We start from the raw sequence: 17709 nt of genomic DNA on the forward strand, positions 1-17709 counted from the left end.
AGCAGTGTATTATGCTCAATGAGACTCCAAAACCAAGCGAGTCCCTCTGAGTTGCAGTGACCTTGACTTAATGATCGTTTCTGATTCAACATCTAAATGCTTAACTACCCCTGTCCATGGAGCACAATAACAACTGGCTCAGCAGAATGAGTGTATAATGACCACAGGGACTGTTGGAACTATCCAGACACACGCACTCATACACCAACCAGTCCCCACAGGGATACCAACGGCCTCAGCTCAGCAGGGACCCTCCAGAGAGGTGTATTGGAGCCAGGCCTGCCATTGGCCAGCCTTCTCTAACCCAGCATCCCCTGTGAGCTCATTAGCCCCAATCATAACCACTTCCCTATGTCTACTCCACACGCTCCATCCATCGCCACCCTGCCGCACACAAATTACACTCTCCATCAGGAGCGGATGGATAGCGCGTGTGTCTGTGACCGTAGGATTTCATGTGTGTTTAAAGGACAGGGAAGGTCGGAGAGCCCCGTGAGCCCCCAACATATCCCAGTGGACGCTGCAGACCCTGGGAGGGCAGAGAGGAGTGGGCGGGAGGCTGCAGGAGAGGAGACAACTGGAGGTGAAAAGTAGGCAGAAGGAGGTTAAGAACTGTATTTTCCAGGTGATGAAGTGGACGACCAGGTTTCAGTTCGGGGGCACGCTGCTCTTTTGTGCTGTGTGTGACCCATATGGGTGACGAGGGAGATAAAGAGGAAGGAGGGGGAGGCAGAGAGGGATAAAGGAAGAGGCTTTTCATTTAAAAAATGAGTGCATGCTGCAGACACAGGAAGGACCCCAGAGAGCCGCAGAATGGGATGAGACAACAAAGAGCCCCATCATCGGTTTAGTGAATAGATCTGTCTATCTATCCCTTTTATCTCGCCCTGCTCTTTTTTTCACCACCTCTCCCTCTCTTAATCAGCCTCTCATTGTGCCATTAGCTGAACCTGTAGTCTTAATCAGAGGCTTGGCACAGACATCATTGCAATCCACTGCCCTTCTCACACGCCTACACACACGCGCACAAACACTAAATAAACACATTTTAATGTGACACCAATCATGTCATCTCCTCAATGAGCCCTGCTCCTCCCCCTCCCTCTTGTAGCCCACAACCCAAACATAACACATGGGACGGGCCAGCGTCTCCCGTCCATCAGTCAACCAACACACTGCGGGTCTAAGAACGTGTGTCTGTGTGTGTGTGTGTGTGTGTGTGCGTGCGTGCGTGTGTGTGTGTGTGTGTGTGTGTGTGTAAAATTCCCGAGAGGAGGGAGAATTACTTTAACTCAGTAACCTGAATCACCCCGTCCCAAATCTTCACATGAATACTGTACACACACACACACACACACACACACACACACACTCTCTCTCTCTCTCTCTCCCTCTCTTATTCATGTCGGTGAGTATGTATTGATAATGCCCATTAGCATATTTATGATCATTGCCAGCCTCTTATTGTTTGCTTGCTCCATTAATCTTCATCTGCTGCCTTCCGACTGACAGCTCAATCTAACAGGCCATCACTGGTTAGTGGACGCACGCGCACACACACACACACACACACAAGAATGCATAGTTGTACATAAAGCGTACTTTTATCAACAATCCAGGGGCATTGTCTCGCATGTGCAGACACACACACACACACACTCAGGCAGACAGCGTGATTGACATTCACCCCTGTGAGTGTAATCACCGGAGGTTATCCTACCCAGCTGGGTGGGGGTCTGCTCAGCTTCTCCTCCACAGTGCCACGGTGTCGCACCCACAGGCAAGTGTGAGCTCCTCCGGGGCCATAGGCGGGTGATGGTGCCCCTTGATCAGGGTGTACCAGCCTCACTCTGCATGCGCACACGCCCCATAAATGCACCACCATGTATCTCAAACCTCCCCCCTCATCATTAAAGACCCCTTTCTGCTGTCTCCCAAAGCCAGTCCCCACCAGCTCTGCACCAAACACAACCACCAGGCCAATGTCTGTGAGCACCTCCACCACACCTCTGGTTTTGTGGACGAAAGGCATAAGGATTATAAAATGTAGCAGGTAAGAGGGTGGCACAAACACAGGGAATTAAAGTGTCACAGGCGTGTGTGCGTGTGTGTGTGTGTGTAGGATGTGATGATGACAGCATGTGTTTGTGCATACACAACTGAGCACTCCTGTAATGTTCCTACAAATGTTAATGTGTTTGTTTAAAGCCAGAATGACTTACTGACTCACAGCTGAGCACTGGATGAATAGAGTGCTGGAAGCGAGCCAAGTTCAATGGGAGGTCTGTTCTCCTGTTGCCTCTTCCTTTCACTCTCCGCTCCTCCCTCCTCCTCCCTCCTCCTCCTCCTCCTGCTGCTCCAGGAAGAGCAACCAGGGAGCCAGGATATCTCTGTGTGTGTTTGTGTTCAGAAGACCATTTGTCACACTGACGTGAGTTTCTTTTCGTCGAAACTGTGTTTCGGAAAATGATGGGCACTGCCTGGCCCTGACGTCAAAGTAAAAAATAAATAAAAATAAACACTACCATAACCACAAAGCACATCCATTGTATTCACAGACCGAACTGTAAAACAGACAGTTTGTGGTGTTAGTATATAGACAGATAGATATATAGATAGATAGATAGATAGATAGATAGATAGATAGATAGATAGATAGATAGATAGATAGATAGATAGATAGACAGATAGATAGATAGATAGATAGACAGATAGATAGATATATAGACAGATGGATAGATATATAGATAGATAGGTAGATAGATAGATAGATAGATAGATAGACAGATAGATAGATAGACAGATAGATAGATAGATAGACAGATAGATAGATATATAGACAGATAGATAGATATATAGATAGATAGATAGATAGATAGATAGATAGATAGATAGATAGATAGACAGATAGATAGATAGATAGATAGACAGATAGATAGATATATAGACAGATAGATAGATAGACAGATAGATATATAGATAGATAGATAGATAGATAGATAGATACATAGATAGATAGATAGATAGACAGATAGATAGATAGATAGATAGACAGATAGATAGATATATAGACAGATAGATAGATAGATAGATAGATAGATAGAAAGATAGATAGATAGATAGATAGGTAGATAGATAGATAGATAGATAGATAGATAGATAGATAGATAGATAGATAGATAGATAGATAGGTAGATAGATAGATAGATAGATAGACAGATAGATAGATAGACAGATAGATAGATAGATAGATAGATAGATAGATAGATAGATAGATAGATAGATAGATAGATAGATAGATAGACAGATAGATAGATAGATAGATAGATAGATAGATAGATAGACAGATAGATAGATAGATAGATAGATAGATAGATAGATAGACAGATAGATAGACAGATAGATAGATAGATAGATAGATAGACAGATATATAGATAGACAGATAGATAGATAGACAGATATATAGATAGACAGATAGATAGATAGATAGATAGACAGATAGATAGATAGACAGATATATAGATAGGTAGACAGATAGATAGATAGATAGATAGATAGATAGATAGATAGATAGATAGATAGATAGATAGATAGGGGAGAGCCATCTCCTCTTTGGAGGTTGGAATTAAGGTTGTCGTGATCAGAGGTGCTCCACACATCACTGCTGTTGTTCGTCTTTACTCTCCGGCCTCTGTCTGTACCAGCAGCGAAAAACAGACAATATTTTCTAATCTAACCTTTAGAGTTTTGAATGAGTTAAAAAAGTAGTTTACTTTGTTGGAGTGGAGTGGATTAACAAGTGTCACCAGCATGTCTTAAACTATATGAGATTGTACAAACACTCCAGATTTGTGCTTTCTGGTATCAATGCTAAAAACCCAGATGTTGAGATCTTGAGTTGGGCTGTAGAAAAAAGACAACCAGGAAATGTATCTGTGTGTTGTCTCAGGCTAACATCGGAGGCAAACCACTGATTTGTGGAAACTTTGGTGACTATTTAATCTTATCAATGAGTTACATATATTCTTTTATTAGAACAGAGTGCAAACTACTACTTTCATTTTAATTACTCTTATCATGTGTTCTTATCTGGCTGCACCCTATCAGTGCTGGTGGACATTTCCTCATAACTTAACATCTGAAACTAAAAGACTTTTTATTGATAAACCCGGTGTGATTTAAATGGTGTCTGGTGAATGAAATCTATGGTCTCGTTTATCTTTAAGCTATAAGATGGTTTGAACCAGAAAACACAGGGTAGAACAAGTCGTAATCCCTCTCTTCCCTCCACCATAAAGCTAATTTTTTTTATAGAGGCTATCTATAATATTCCACTATCAGATATTATAGAAGTTTTATTGTGATCTCCCACAAGAGATGGGTTTTATGTAGCTTTCATAAATCATCCCTTCCCTCTGTGATACCAGCTCCAATGACTGTTTGCCAGTGTGAGTGTCAGAGTTGTGCAGTCTTAACATTTACGAGATGTAAGCTAATATATGTGGATAGTTTATGGAAGCAGTAAAGTGAGAAATACATAATTTGCTAACATGTACCATGTAAAACAGCTCTTAAAGATGAGCTGTGAATACAAATGCACATCTCTTATTGTTTAAGCACATTCTATCATTCATGACCAGGAGAGCTCTTTCTTCTCTGCTTACTCTCCATCACAGTACAGCATGTGAAAATATTTGGGGTGATATATATATATATGTATGTAATGTATATATGTATATTAGAAAAAGAAATGCACACCTCACTTTACCGTTAATACTACACATTCTGTGTAGAGAATCAAACACATTTTATATACCACGCATATTGTTGCTCATTTGAAGGTATAGAGGATATAATTGATAAATGTACTACTGCTGCACAATTGACTCCTCATGTAGATGTATTTGTAATATTTATACTATATATTTTTACATTTAGTTCAGTTTTCTGTCATTATTCTGATCATCAGATCGAACATCCTTTTTAAGTATTATCGTTCTATAGATGGTAACTAGAGAGGATAGCATGACGATAAATCTTCCTCGTGTGAAATATTATACTGTGTAAAAACTAAGAAAAGGTGGTTGTACTGTGGGTTTTATTGGTTTAAAAAAATGTATTGACATTCGAAGCCATGGACTAAATTGTGTATTTTATAAAAGCACAACTGATGATTTTTACAGGCTAATTTTGTATTTATTGTTACTGATATTTCTTTTCGTAAAGTCATACGACTAATTGATGCACGGTTTACAGTATAAAGAAATCAAGCTGATAAATGTTTGATATTGTGGATTAACTATAACTAATTAACTAACTAATCGCAACTCAGATTATACGCTGCACTAATAAACACCACGCAGCTCTTGCATTGTGCTTACATTTCATGTACATTTCTGTTTTCAGGGCAATGAGTCCACGACCTGGTTACTGGTGCAGGAGGAAGAGTTCAGATTGATGCATTAACACCGTGTTTCTCTCATCATCAGCTTCATTTAGCCCATGATTAACTCCCAATCACAAGGCATGATTAAAAGTCGGAGTAAAAATATTCCATACATATTTAATATTCCACTAACAAGGAAACCAGCTCCCAAACTGCCAACAAAATAGATATACACCCATAACACACACACACACACACACACACACACACTCCCACATACATCTCTCCTTTCCTCGCCTGAAAACCCACACCTAAACATTTCACGGCTATCTCCCCCACACCCCGGTGCTGGCTAGGTGGAATTGGAAAAACCAACCCCGCGGTCTCATTAATTAATTAAACACTATGTGCCAGTGGCACCTGGGTACCGGTTATCACTGCCACTCAGACACACCGTGATCTCAATAACTACCACACCAGAGGGCACTGAGCGAGAGTGGGAGAAGGGATGGCGGGGGCGGGAAGGGCACACAACTTTGAGGTAAAGACACGAGAGAGCGAGAGGAAAGAGACTTCAGACATCATCGTCTTGTGTAGGTATAGTAAAGTGGGACACATTTACACTGAATTATTACAGAGCAGCCTGATGAGTGTTTACTGCTGCATTTTTTTGTTTTTGTGTCTCTCCCTCCCTCCCAGGCTCCTCGGGGCCTCTTTATCATTTGCCGTAGCAGGGCCCTTAAATCACTGCAGCAACGCCTTCCTCCTCACCTACTCCTAATACGTCTGCATGTGGAAACACACACACACACACACACACACACACACACACACACACACACACACACACACACACACACACACACACACACACACACACACACACACACACACACACACACACACACACACACTAATGCTTTTATTCTTGCTTTGTATGCATTTTGCATTCTTAAAACTCTCTATGAATATAGTGTGGTTAATCACTTCGAGTTCACGTTCTGTAATCCTCCCAATCTTATGTAATGTAAACACAATTTGGAAACAACTTTTCTTTGCAATTCTTTTCTGGTGCATATTTTTTATTTATCCAACAGTGTTTCACAGAGGACTTTAAACTCAGTTATAATTCTACCATCCACAAACACCAATGTTTAAACAGAAGTTAAATATGAAAATCACACATACTGGGCAGGGATGTCATTAACAAAGCACAGCATATACATTTCCTCTATTTAATGAACTGTGACCACAGAGATGTAACTCTACACTCACATATTGTCTTCAAACGTGTTTTATGCACAACTTTTGTTTTTTGCAGTGTTCATTTTATTTGTATTATATGTTTCATGTCTTTAGTTTCTTTCCAGAAGTTTTTTACTCTATTTTTTTTATGGGCTCACAAGGTGACAATAGTGACAATAAGTGTCTCATTTTGAAACTATAATCGATAGATATAATCGAACGATAATCTATTATTAATCTGTGTCCATCATCAACTGGCCAAGCAGTGACATATGAAACAACCATTAACAACAACACAAATGTCACATATGTAAACATATAGAACTGGGATTTATTTTTTAAAAATATTTATTTAAATACTTTTTTTTCATTCAATTAATTTTTAAAAAAAAGATCAGGATCACATCTATATATTGTCATACATCTCTGATATTCCAAACACTGGACCTTACTATCTATTTTAAATCAAACCAATGCCATCAACACTAACTGGACCTATAGGGACAAATTATTTGCAGCTCTGAAAAACAAGTGGTGTTACTCTTGGTTTCTTTGCATTTTAGCTTTTCAAATTGACTGAAAAGTCTGAATCAATATGAGATGTGGGAATTGAAAACACGAGCCACACATTTCAAACAAACTGGAGACAAATGGCGAAAAAATTAATATTTCTGAATATGAAATGTGGCAGAGCATGTGATTAATAAGTGACACATTAATCTCCCAATCATCATGAAACAGCTGCAGTCAAGGCTATCTGCGGCTAATGAAGGCATTTTAACTGTTACACAACCTGAGGGCAGCGCCCAGACAAGTGGAAAACGCACTTTAGTCCGTCTGTTGACTTCGGCTGAAAGCAGCAATGAACCTTTTGGGAAACGGGAAAAGCATTTTTTCCCAAATGACATGGCAACAGGTGAGCATTAATTAAAATTAATAATATACAGAATATACCAACTCCTAGTCCGGACAATGTATGTGTATGTTTATGTTTTTGGACCATGTATTTGAGTATAAACACATATTCAACACAATACGTTAAGAATATGTTATATTTTCAGATTTTCATTAATGCTGTGGCTTGGCATTGAATTTAGTCACACTCATTTCTTCCTCTTGTAATGTCCTCTATAGATTCTCTCCAAAACTCGAAGTTAAATACGAAGATTTTATGATAATTGTTTCTATATTTACCAGACTTTCATCAACTAATATCATTCTTTTCCTCATTTGAATTGAATGTGTGTATCAAGTGGAAAGGAAAAAGTGCTTACTTGAACCTTTTTCCTCCTCAGGTTGATCAGAGCGTGTCCACAGCAGAGGTCGGAGACCTGATTGAGTTTGTGAACCCGTGGCTGGGGTTGTCTCTCTGGGGTGTTTATGTTGGCGAAGGCCATGTTATCCATTTTGGCGTAGGAGGTAAGAAACTTAAATATGACTTTATTCTGCAAGCACAGATTTTCTCTTCTATTCACTTCATTTGAATTTTCTTCTTTTTTTTTGTTACTCTGAAAACTAAAATACACAATATTTTGCTGACAGTTCCATCATTTTTTAATTGTTTCCCCTCTAGATGAGAACATGACACAGAAAGCCTGCCGCAGCTTCTTTCAACAACTGGTTCCAAAGTCGACTGGAGATCGTGCTCTGAAGAAGACGAGAATCTGTTCGCAGCGCGTCTCGGATATCAAACTGCCTCAAGGAACTCGAATCAGGGTCAACAACGACAAACACAACCTGGTCCCGTCGCCACAGGAGACGGTGAGGCATCGCTGTGAAACCTTTCTGCAGCAGGAGTTCAAATACGACCTGATGAACTTCAACAGTGAGCATTTCGCCACATTTGTTCGATGCGGCCACGCTGTGTGCAACCAGGTGAGTTCAGCCACACATGACATGACAGTGATTGAGTGATGGGGTAAACATTTGATCAACAAACAGTCAAACTGTGATCGATTGAAGAGCCGCAGTGAAAGAAAACTAAACTATTTTGCTAACTGATGAATAGTCTAAGTTATTTTTCAATTGTAATTTGTGGACCTTGTTAAATGCAATGCTGCGCAAATTATGTTCAAAGTGATAGACAATTCCTTGCCAGTTAACCTACAAAGCATGTTCCAGAACAGAGAAGGGGTGATGACTTAAGAGGGAAATTGAATTTAAAACAACCTACAGTGCGAACAACTCTCAAAAGCATGTGCACCTCAGTTTGCGGAGTTTCTCTTTGGAACGACCTTGATGAGGAAACAAACATTAGCAATAATATTAAAGTTTTCAAAAAAAGATACAAACGAATACTCATTGACAAGTATAGGATGGAGCAGTTCAATATTTAAATTTATTGTAGAATACAATGTAGAAAAATACTGTTTATTTTCCAAGATTATTTATGTCAAGGAAAATGTTTTTTTTTATTTTGTAATTGATATATTTTGATTGGTTCGAGATAAATAAAGATCAAATTAAGTAAAAATTGCTGCTTTTCAATCAATATTGTGAATACTTGTAAGTTGTATCCCAATCTAATTTTCCAAGGATTTTGCCTTTTTTCAATAGATTCCCTTTAAGAAGAAGAACGAAGCTCATGTGGCTACAACTCAGACTCTGCAAATGATAATGCAGCAACGGATGGAGACAGAAACTTGAGACAAGTTCCACTACCACACCAACTTTGTTAATGAGGAAAATAAAACATTATAAAAATCCCCCACTGCTACTTTGACAATGTTTCGTTTAACAACTCTAATCTGTGCACTGCATTGACAATGTTTCCGTCTCTACGCTCACCCACAAAATCCTTAGTAGACTCCATTATTATCTACTAGGAAAGGCCAAAAAAAACTTACCGACAAAGCAAACCCCATAAGAGTCAGAAAACTATTTGTCCCCTTGTTTATTAAGACTTCAGGAATGTCAATAAGAGCATTTCTATACACTAGCGGGGCTGAGGAGGCCAGCACGCAGACACAATGACCTTCTGCTATTCTCCTTGTTGATAATGACCCAGACACAGGCAACACCGCCCATCAGCCAGACCTCTAATAAAGCCAAACACACTCTGTCACTTTCTAATAACCTCCAACGCTGCAGCGAGAGTCACGGACAGGCCAGCATCTTGTGAATGCACGGAGGGGAACGAGGCTCTGGGTGGACAGGAAGTGGTGGAAAGCATCCTGTTTATTGATCTGGGACTGTGTGCTGCTGATGGCACATAGTTGTAAGTGCATTCTTCCTCATCCCCCAAACACACAAAGACAAAGACTTCTGTAGAAAAGCCTAGAAAAAAAACAAAAAAACAGACAGTGCAAAAACATTTCACTCTAACAATCAATCCTTTTGGTACACTCATTTGCTAGGCTCTCGGTTGCCATGCTGCTACACACGCACAGTTGCTCACACATACGTACACACTTACAGGGGTGGTATTTTTTCCAGAGATAGGGTTGGTAAACTCGTTACTCTTTCCTTAATTAGTATAGAGATTCCATCCTTTTCCCCCCTCTCAGCAACTCCTCCGAGGGAATGCTGATTAATTGTCCTCTAAGTCGTCATAATACCCCTTCACCTCCCTGCACATATACACATACATTCTCTGTTAAAGGACATCCACTTCATCTCTCTGTGGACCCCAGTCGTCCACTGTCAGTTTCACAGTATCAGTACAGGATGAGGTATTTTTTTTACCGGTTCAGCCTGACAATGTACCCATACAGCTGGTCGGAGAAGGCCCGAAGAGAGAACTTATCTTGTACCCTCCTCCTCCCGGCCTGTCCCATGTCCCTGCGGAGCTGCGGCTCCCTGACGAACCTCCCCATGGCCTCAGAGAAGGCCTCGGCCGTGGGCTCGCACAGGAAGCCCGTTTCCCCGTCTGCCACGCTCTCCAGGGGCCCCCCAGAGTTCACAGCGATAACAGGGCAGCAGCAGTACATGGCCTCCACGGGAACTATCCCAAAGTGCTCCCTGCTCGGGGTGTAGAGCACGGCTGTGCTGCCCCGTAGCAGCGCAACCTTCAGTGAATCAGAGGGGGAACGCAGGAAAGTGACACAGTCCTCCAAGTGGATCTGCGCTGCCAGCTCTTTCAGTTCAACGTAATGCTGAACATTCTCAGTAACTCGGTCATCATAGCCCCCAGCCACCACCAGGTGAATGCCTGCTCTCTGGCTTGGAGGAAGGCTGCTCCTCAGGAAGGCCAGAGCCTCCAGAGCCAGGCCCAGATTCTTCTTTCTCTCATATCTGTTCAGGGAGAGAAACAGGCAGGAGGTGGCCTCGGGAAGCAGCCCCCCCAGGCCTTGTGCTTCAGTGGACGACTGGTCAAAGGTGAGTGTGTTGAGGGAGGGATAGAGAATGTCTGTCTGGACTCTGCTCAGACTATGAAAGGTCTCCCTGAAGATGCCTGCAGTGAACTTGCTGTTTACCAGAATCTGAGAGGAAATACAGAGAGATTAGTTCATAAGGATCTCACATATATCACAGGTCCGAATGAGTCGGAAAGGAGCCTGAGGTCAGTGATTATCCCAAAGTCTAGACTAAAATTGAAATGTCATTTCATTTCTATCAGGGCCCTGTATTTTTACAACTGCCTGCCCGTGGAGATCAGGCTATAGCACATTTTAAATAATTTCAAACATTATTACAATATCATTCCAATAATACTAATAACTTTAGTTTAATTAAGTTTTTAAACTCAGAAAAACATGTTTTTGAATTTTTTCCATGGAACTTTAGTTTTAACCACTGCTTGGTTGCAAAAACGTTGTTTTCTCAGCATACATTCACAAAAATGAATTTGTGTCACTTGTTGCTTCAGTTATTATCAGAAATCCCTTTAATCCCAACAAGCCTCACGCGATGCATCAGCAAGGCGTTAACATATAACAGTGCAAACATTAGCCTATTAGTTTAATAATTAATTTTAACATTTTACTGATTTCCTACAAGGTAATTCATTTAAATTGTGTATTAATGTGCTTTTGCTTTACTGCTTGCTTTGCATTCCTTACCATGATAAAAAATATACTTTCTTTCCATCTGAATAAAAAGATAACAGTTTTGTCCTTGAGTCAGACCACAACAACCTCTTGTCCTGCCTGCTACACTCAGCCGTTACTGTACGTACCATGTCAGCCATGCCTGTGGTGCGTTCCTCCAGCCAGTCAATGGGAGCACGGTAAAGCTTCTTCAGAGCCGACTTCCTCTGGGTCAGCAGCTGGTCTGGGAAGTGACAGTAAAACAAAACCTTCTTCCTGTGACGGGAAAGTCGCAGCACCGGGATGCACACCGACACCTAGTGTGGAATGAAAGCTGTTTTAATGAAATATTCAAAAATCCTCTCTTTTTGGTTGATCAGCAAATAAACATGCCAGCTTTGATGCATGACTTTTAATTAATTCAAAAAAAAGTGATGTATCATTTTATAAATAAGTACAGTACACACAGTCACTAAATATAAAACATACTCTATGTAAATGCTAAAACAATCTGAGTCGAGAAAAATATTGTAAAAGCTCTTCATAATATGAAATGTTCTGGTTGATAGTAATCTTATCAACTGAGGTAGTTGAGCTTCTTCTAGCATCACATTTATAGCTGATCTGTATTAAATATGTTTTCTCTGTTATTAATGTATGTGCACGAGAGAAGGGTGGAACCTTGTGTGAAATACAAAACAGTAGAAAATAAGCAAGGGAGTGTCCACTTCAGGACATGGTGCCGTTTAAAAAAGGCGTGACACAAAGAGACAGACCCCTGCAGGACACAATGGGAGCTATTCTCTGTGCAGCAGAATCAGTTATGAGATAGAGAAAGATCCGAGGAAGTCAACAACCAAAACAGACAGTTACTGTATGAACTCACCTGATCACAGAAGATGACATCATACTCCACCCCACTGAGGAAGACCAGGTAAAGGGCCACATAAATCATCCTCAGGTAGGCACACATGGCATGTAGGTAGCCAAACACACTGGTGGGAAGCCAGTCACCCACACATACCTGATAGAGGAGCGATAGAAACAATGAAATCATCACGATCATAGATTCTGCATTTTACATATACTATCATTTGTTTGTTTGTTGTGGTGTAAGTTGTGTGTGAACCCACCACAGGCAGATCTGGGTCCAGGGTTTCAGAGAAGCAGTGTGTCGGATCATGATGGGCCGTCCAGATCTGAACGTCACATCCCTGAGACTTCAGAGCGACAGCAGCATCGACCACCAGTCGCTCTGCTCCACCTATGCCCAGGTCTGGATGGAGGAACACCACCCGCGCCATCCTGCACCTAAAGAATAGATCAAATGAACATGTGTTCCTGAAGAAAATGCCAATGGTGGTTTGTGGACGGGCTTTGAGATACAGTTTAAAAAAATGTTAAATCCCAATCTATCAAGTACAATGACAGATGAGCAGATGACTGTGAGCACAGACAGCCAATAAACAGGAAGTAATGCCCAAATCAGCAGTACAGACTTTCATTCACAACAGTTTAAGAAAGTAATTAGTCAGTGGCATTCAAACTAACTTTAACTCGATCAGAAATAAATTGCTAACAGAGAAATCGTGAATTAGTCTCTGATCCACGAGAGAGACTTTTCAGAGGTGTAATATAAGCACTGACATTGTCTTGTTTAGTAACGCAATCTATTAGTTGTAAGGTTTACACTTTAAGTATTTCATGTGATCACTGTTAAAGAGAAACCGTACGCACTGTTATTGTCTGCGAACCACAACGTTTGTCTAATTGAGAATCTGCAACAACCTCTTGCTGTTTGTTTCAGGAAAAGTGACAGAAGTGCCTTTGGATAGAGATAAGACTATGGCTACTACCTAGCCTGGCGCTAATGAAACTATAACGCGGTTTAGATAAGACACCTTGGTGGACAACTGTCTTTGCAGCTAAACACCACAGAAATATTACAATTTAAATATATGTTACCTTCGGTTCTCTCCACTATCTTGCCCAAGCTTGGCAAACTGTGGTTACGCTTGTCTAGCTGCCCCTAGCAGCAAGAACTACCGCTATGAATCTGTACCGCGTGGCCACCATGTTGGCTCAAATCAGCCGTTTAGCTCAGGCTCGTCACGCTCCCTGTTTGAGCCACAATGGCGCCCTTTTCCTCGACGCACCGGGGACACGTCTCCTTCAGAGCCAGAGCAGGTCATTCATTTGCCTTTGAATTAAAGTGAAGATATATATTTAAATTCTATGCCGGATACAAATTATGCTTTAAAAAAATACATTTGACTCAAGTAATATAATATATAAGTTCCTACAACGGGTTTTTGTGCCATTATTTTTGTGTCGGGTGCGATCAGCCGCTCAGGCTTCTGCTCGGTCGCCCGCGCTGGTCTTGTGTTTCGCAGTCGTGTCCTTTTCAGACGAGCGTCATCTTTGCGGGATCTCTTCTCAAGTTTTCGCCCGTTTACCCACCAACTGCTGCCCTCGCCGGTCACTTGACGTGGACATCAGCTGGAAGAGGGACTCGGGGATTCAGCTCACATCGCGACAAATAAAACAACATGGTAAGAATCTCAACTCCACATTAAACTGTTAGTGCCTGAGCTATTTTTTTTTATCGCAGTCATTCATACCAGAGCAGGCGCTTAGCTATCTGTTAGCTCGCTTGCTAACGTTAGCGCAACACTTGTAGACGTGGCTGTTTTTCAGTAGCTCAACAGTAGTAACAATCCCAAAATACATATTTTAAGATGGTCCAGCACCATCACTCAATTACTCAGACATGTTCGTGAACACACATGGTGGAGACACCGCGTGTTAGACACTAGATGTTGAAAGCAATGAACGGTGTGGACACACAATCAGGGCCTCTTCCAATCAATGTCATACATTAAACCTTCTGTACGTTTCTGAATGAAATGTGATATATATATATACACAGTATATCTTTAAGTAGTATGTTAGATTTAACCGTCAGTATTGATATATCTGTTGTGAGAGTCAAATGTAGTGTGATAGAGTTGAATCTCATTAATGTGTTTCTTAAAATCTTGTGTGTCTCTTCCAGCCTGGACCAGCAGCAAGTGCCACCAATGTTGGGGCGTCTAGCCGTTCCCCCAGTAAGACGGTGGCTCCCCGTGCAGCAGGCTCCACCGTCAGACAGAGGTACACTCAAACGTGTATTATCTGGCCTCCCAAACTTGTGCTTGTACAAGCTGCTTTTCATCTAAGCAGACAGACACAGACACAGTGGGGAGACTTTCCATAAGTCAACTGTACACACACTCGCACACACACACACACACACACACACACACACACACACACACACACAGAGGGGTGGATGATGGGGGAAAAAAGGGAAAAACTCAACATGCTTCCACACAGGCGAACAGGTCGGATTTTGGACTTCTGTGCTAGACAGCATGTTTAACTGCTGCCATCAAAACACCCAACAAGACCATATATTCATGGAGAGGAGTGATGATCACTACATTTCAGAGGCTTGTGGTAGTCCAGCACTTCACAGAGATACTGTCACAGATCTGTATGTCACACACACTACTACTACTACACCACTGTAAAGTTAAAACTTTTGATGGCCACTTCACGTCAAACATGATACATCGTGCGATTGTCTTGGCCTGAACACACTCTCCACAATTATTTTCCAAACAAACTGATTGTTGACAGCCCCCCCTGCTCATGTCATCACACTGTAAAGAGTGATTGATGAATTCCACGTAGCCCTTCCCTGTGTATGTGTGTGCCCTCTGTAGATTGGAGTATCAGATAGATGTTGTGCTGTGGACTTAATCAGTGTGTAATCAGAGGCTCACTGTTGCCTCTCATTATTTCCCATTACCATCACCCTCTTCATTACCTCATTAACCTCTGTTTAATCTCATCACACGACTGAAGCAGCCATGAATCATGCCGATATTTTATAATTGACTACTTTTGTTGGAGTTAATATTGTCAAATGTTCTAAATGGCTTGATGGTCCCACCTTGATTATTTTGGGTTTCTTTAAAAGCTTGGTTTTGTAAAATCTGAATTTCACTCAATTGTAGCTTCCAATCTCATTGTATCTTTAATTTCATTAGTGTAAGTATTATTAGTATTATCTTGTAAAGATCACCTGTGTCCATGTTACTATGGTTACTCTACTGCATCAACATATTGTTGACATGTTGTCTTAAATCTGTGTGTGTTTTCCACAGGAAAGCTACCAGCAGTGGAACACGCAGCGGTGGCAGGACCACAGGATCAGCCGGCACTGGTGGTATGTGGCGCTTCTACACAGAAGACTCGCCAGGTCTCAAAGTGTAAGTAAAGTTGATAAAAGCAGTTGCTGTAAGGCAGTTACACCAAAAAACACACACTCCATAACATCCAGACTTCACAAAGTTAGCCTCTGATATTTTATGTTGCATTCACTCAAAGATGGACTCTAATTCTCTGTATTTCCGACACTTACACTTATCATTAATCTCATTTATGTTCATCCGGTTGAATGGAAGGAGTGTTTAATGCAGGAAATTGGGCAGACATGCCGCTGTGGTAAAACAAATCATTTTCTAGCATTGGACCCACTTATTATAAGTGTGCATCTGTATACGCACGATTATGTGTGTTAGTTGTGCACATATTTATAAAACTCTCCCCCTCATAAACTTTTATCCTGCTGCATACTCGCCTGGAATATTAGAGAAGGCCTCCTGTCTTCTGGTCATAGCTGGCCATTGTTGATCGATGGTGCCGTGGTGGTTATTGAGTGCATCTCTTCAGCAGTCGAACGAGGGCAGACTCGCCATACAGTGCTGTATATCGAGTGCATGTTTGTTTCTGCGTTAGACGCCAGCCTCAAAGCTTCATTAAAGGATCCACTCTGAAAGGTCAACTCAATTACAGCCTTCTGACAGGCGGAGGAGGGGGCCGCGGAGGAAACGGTTGGCATGGAAATGCTGCTACTTAGTGATGCGCCCTCTCCCCCCAATCACTCACTCCCTCCCTCCTTGAGAGATGAGAGTCCCTCCATGTTTCCGAAGCTCATCAATAAAATCAGCTTCTCCACTTAGACTCTCACTCTGGTTGGGGTTACAGCAAGTTATGGGATTTTTGTGTGTGTAGTTTGCTGCGAAAAAGGAAAACGGTGAGGGTCATAGAATCTCACATATATTAGTAGCGAGTGAAAGAAAGGTGGTGAGGCTTGGTTCATGATTTGAGTGTGTATTTTATGTATAACAACTCTGATTGTTGTGCTTTCACCTGCATCGTTGATGTTGTGTCCCCCCCCCACCCCCCCTTCCCGCAGCACTCGTGTTTTCCAACTGCGTGCGGACACGCGCATGTTAATCAGTGTCTCTTTGTTGTGACAGCGGCCCGGTGCCAGTGCTGGTAATGAGTCTACTCTTCATTGCGTCAGTCTTCATGCTGCACATCTGGGGGAAGTATACCCGCTCTTAAACCCAACGATGACCTCTGACCCTGCAACTTGGCTTCTAAACACATTGGAACTGGACCAAACAAGAAATGATCAACAACCTGACTCTCATAGTTCCCCTCTTCACCATCCTTGCAACACACAGACATAAACTGGATTTTTATGCAACCCTTTCAGTACACAATCTTCATCTGAATCTGCTGTTGGTAACCACCCTGTTGTTTTTGTCCACCCCTTTTTTGAACATCCGATCAGGTGATTGGGAGGAAGCCATGCTCGCCCACCTCAGATGTGTGTGTCTGTGTGGCCTTCCCTCACTGCAACAGCAGCAGAACTGCTGCATTAAGGTTCAGTGCCTTGCTCAAAGACACTGATAAAAAACATTTCTCCTTGTAGCCTGAATTTCATTTTTTTTTGTTAACAGCATTTGTACAAAATGTAATTGTAATATTGTACAATTAAAGAAAAAAGGAGTAAAAATCAATGCGTCTGTGTTTGAATTTAGTTTTGATATTGAGAGAAATCTTTTGTGTCACTAGTAAGAAAATGTTTCTCAAACATCTTTTCAGTGGCAGGTTTCCCTTAAAACTTTTGGAAACACTATCAGACTATTGATGTGTTTTTTCCAAAAAGTAATTATTGCACCACATACTTTTGTGCTTCGAGGCAGAACAAC

General features: G+C 41.5%; 3 protein-coding genes across 3 annotated transcripts; 2 read left to right on the plus strand and 1 right to left on the minus strand.

Moving 5' to 3' along the window:
* Positions 1-7373: 7373 nt before the first annotated feature.
* Positions 7374-9345, plus strand: LOC118306645 (phospholipase A and acyltransferase 4). Its single transcript, XM_035629837.2, has 4 exons — positions 7374-7548; positions 7928-8051; positions 8206-8507; positions 9189-9345. The coding sequence occupies exons 1-4, from the start codon at positions 7495-7497 to the stop codon at positions 9276-9278; spliced, it is 570 nt and encodes a 189-aa protein (XP_035485730.1). The 5' UTR covers positions 7374-7494; the 3' UTR covers positions 9279-9345.
* A 165-nt stretch (positions 9346-9510) lies between these two features.
* On the minus strand, positions 9511-13719 carry alg2 (ALG2 alpha-1,3/1,6-mannosyltransferase). Its single transcript, XM_035629836.2, has 5 exons — positions 13565-13719; positions 12733-12910; positions 12486-12623; positions 11749-11916; positions 9511-11053 (listed from the first exon to the last, which is right to left on the minus strand). The coding sequence occupies exons 2-5, from the start codon at positions 12901-12903 to the stop codon at positions 10313-10315; spliced, it is 1218 nt and encodes a 405-aa protein (XP_035485729.1). The 5' UTR covers positions 12904-12910; positions 13565-13719; the 3' UTR covers positions 9511-10312.
* Positions 13720-13992: 273 nt separating this feature from the next.
* sec61b (SEC61 translocon subunit beta) lies at positions 13993-17191 on the plus strand. The gene is made up of 4 exons (XM_035629838.2): positions 13993-14151; positions 14655-14752; positions 15811-15915; positions 16969-17191. The coding sequence occupies exons 1-4, from the start codon at positions 14149-14151 to the stop codon at positions 17054-17056; spliced, it is 294 nt and encodes a 97-aa protein (XP_035485731.1). The 5' UTR covers positions 13993-14148; the 3' UTR covers positions 17057-17191.
* Positions 17192-17709: the final 518 nt, after the last annotated feature.

This window comes from Scophthalmus maximus, chromosome 1 (assembly GCF_022379125.1).
Source record: "Scophthalmus maximus strain ysfricsl-2021 chromosome 1, ASM2237912v1, whole genome shotgun sequence".
In the NCBI taxonomy this organism is placed as follows: domain Eukaryota; kingdom Metazoa; phylum Chordata; class Actinopteri; order Pleuronectiformes; family Scophthalmidae; genus Scophthalmus; species Scophthalmus maximus.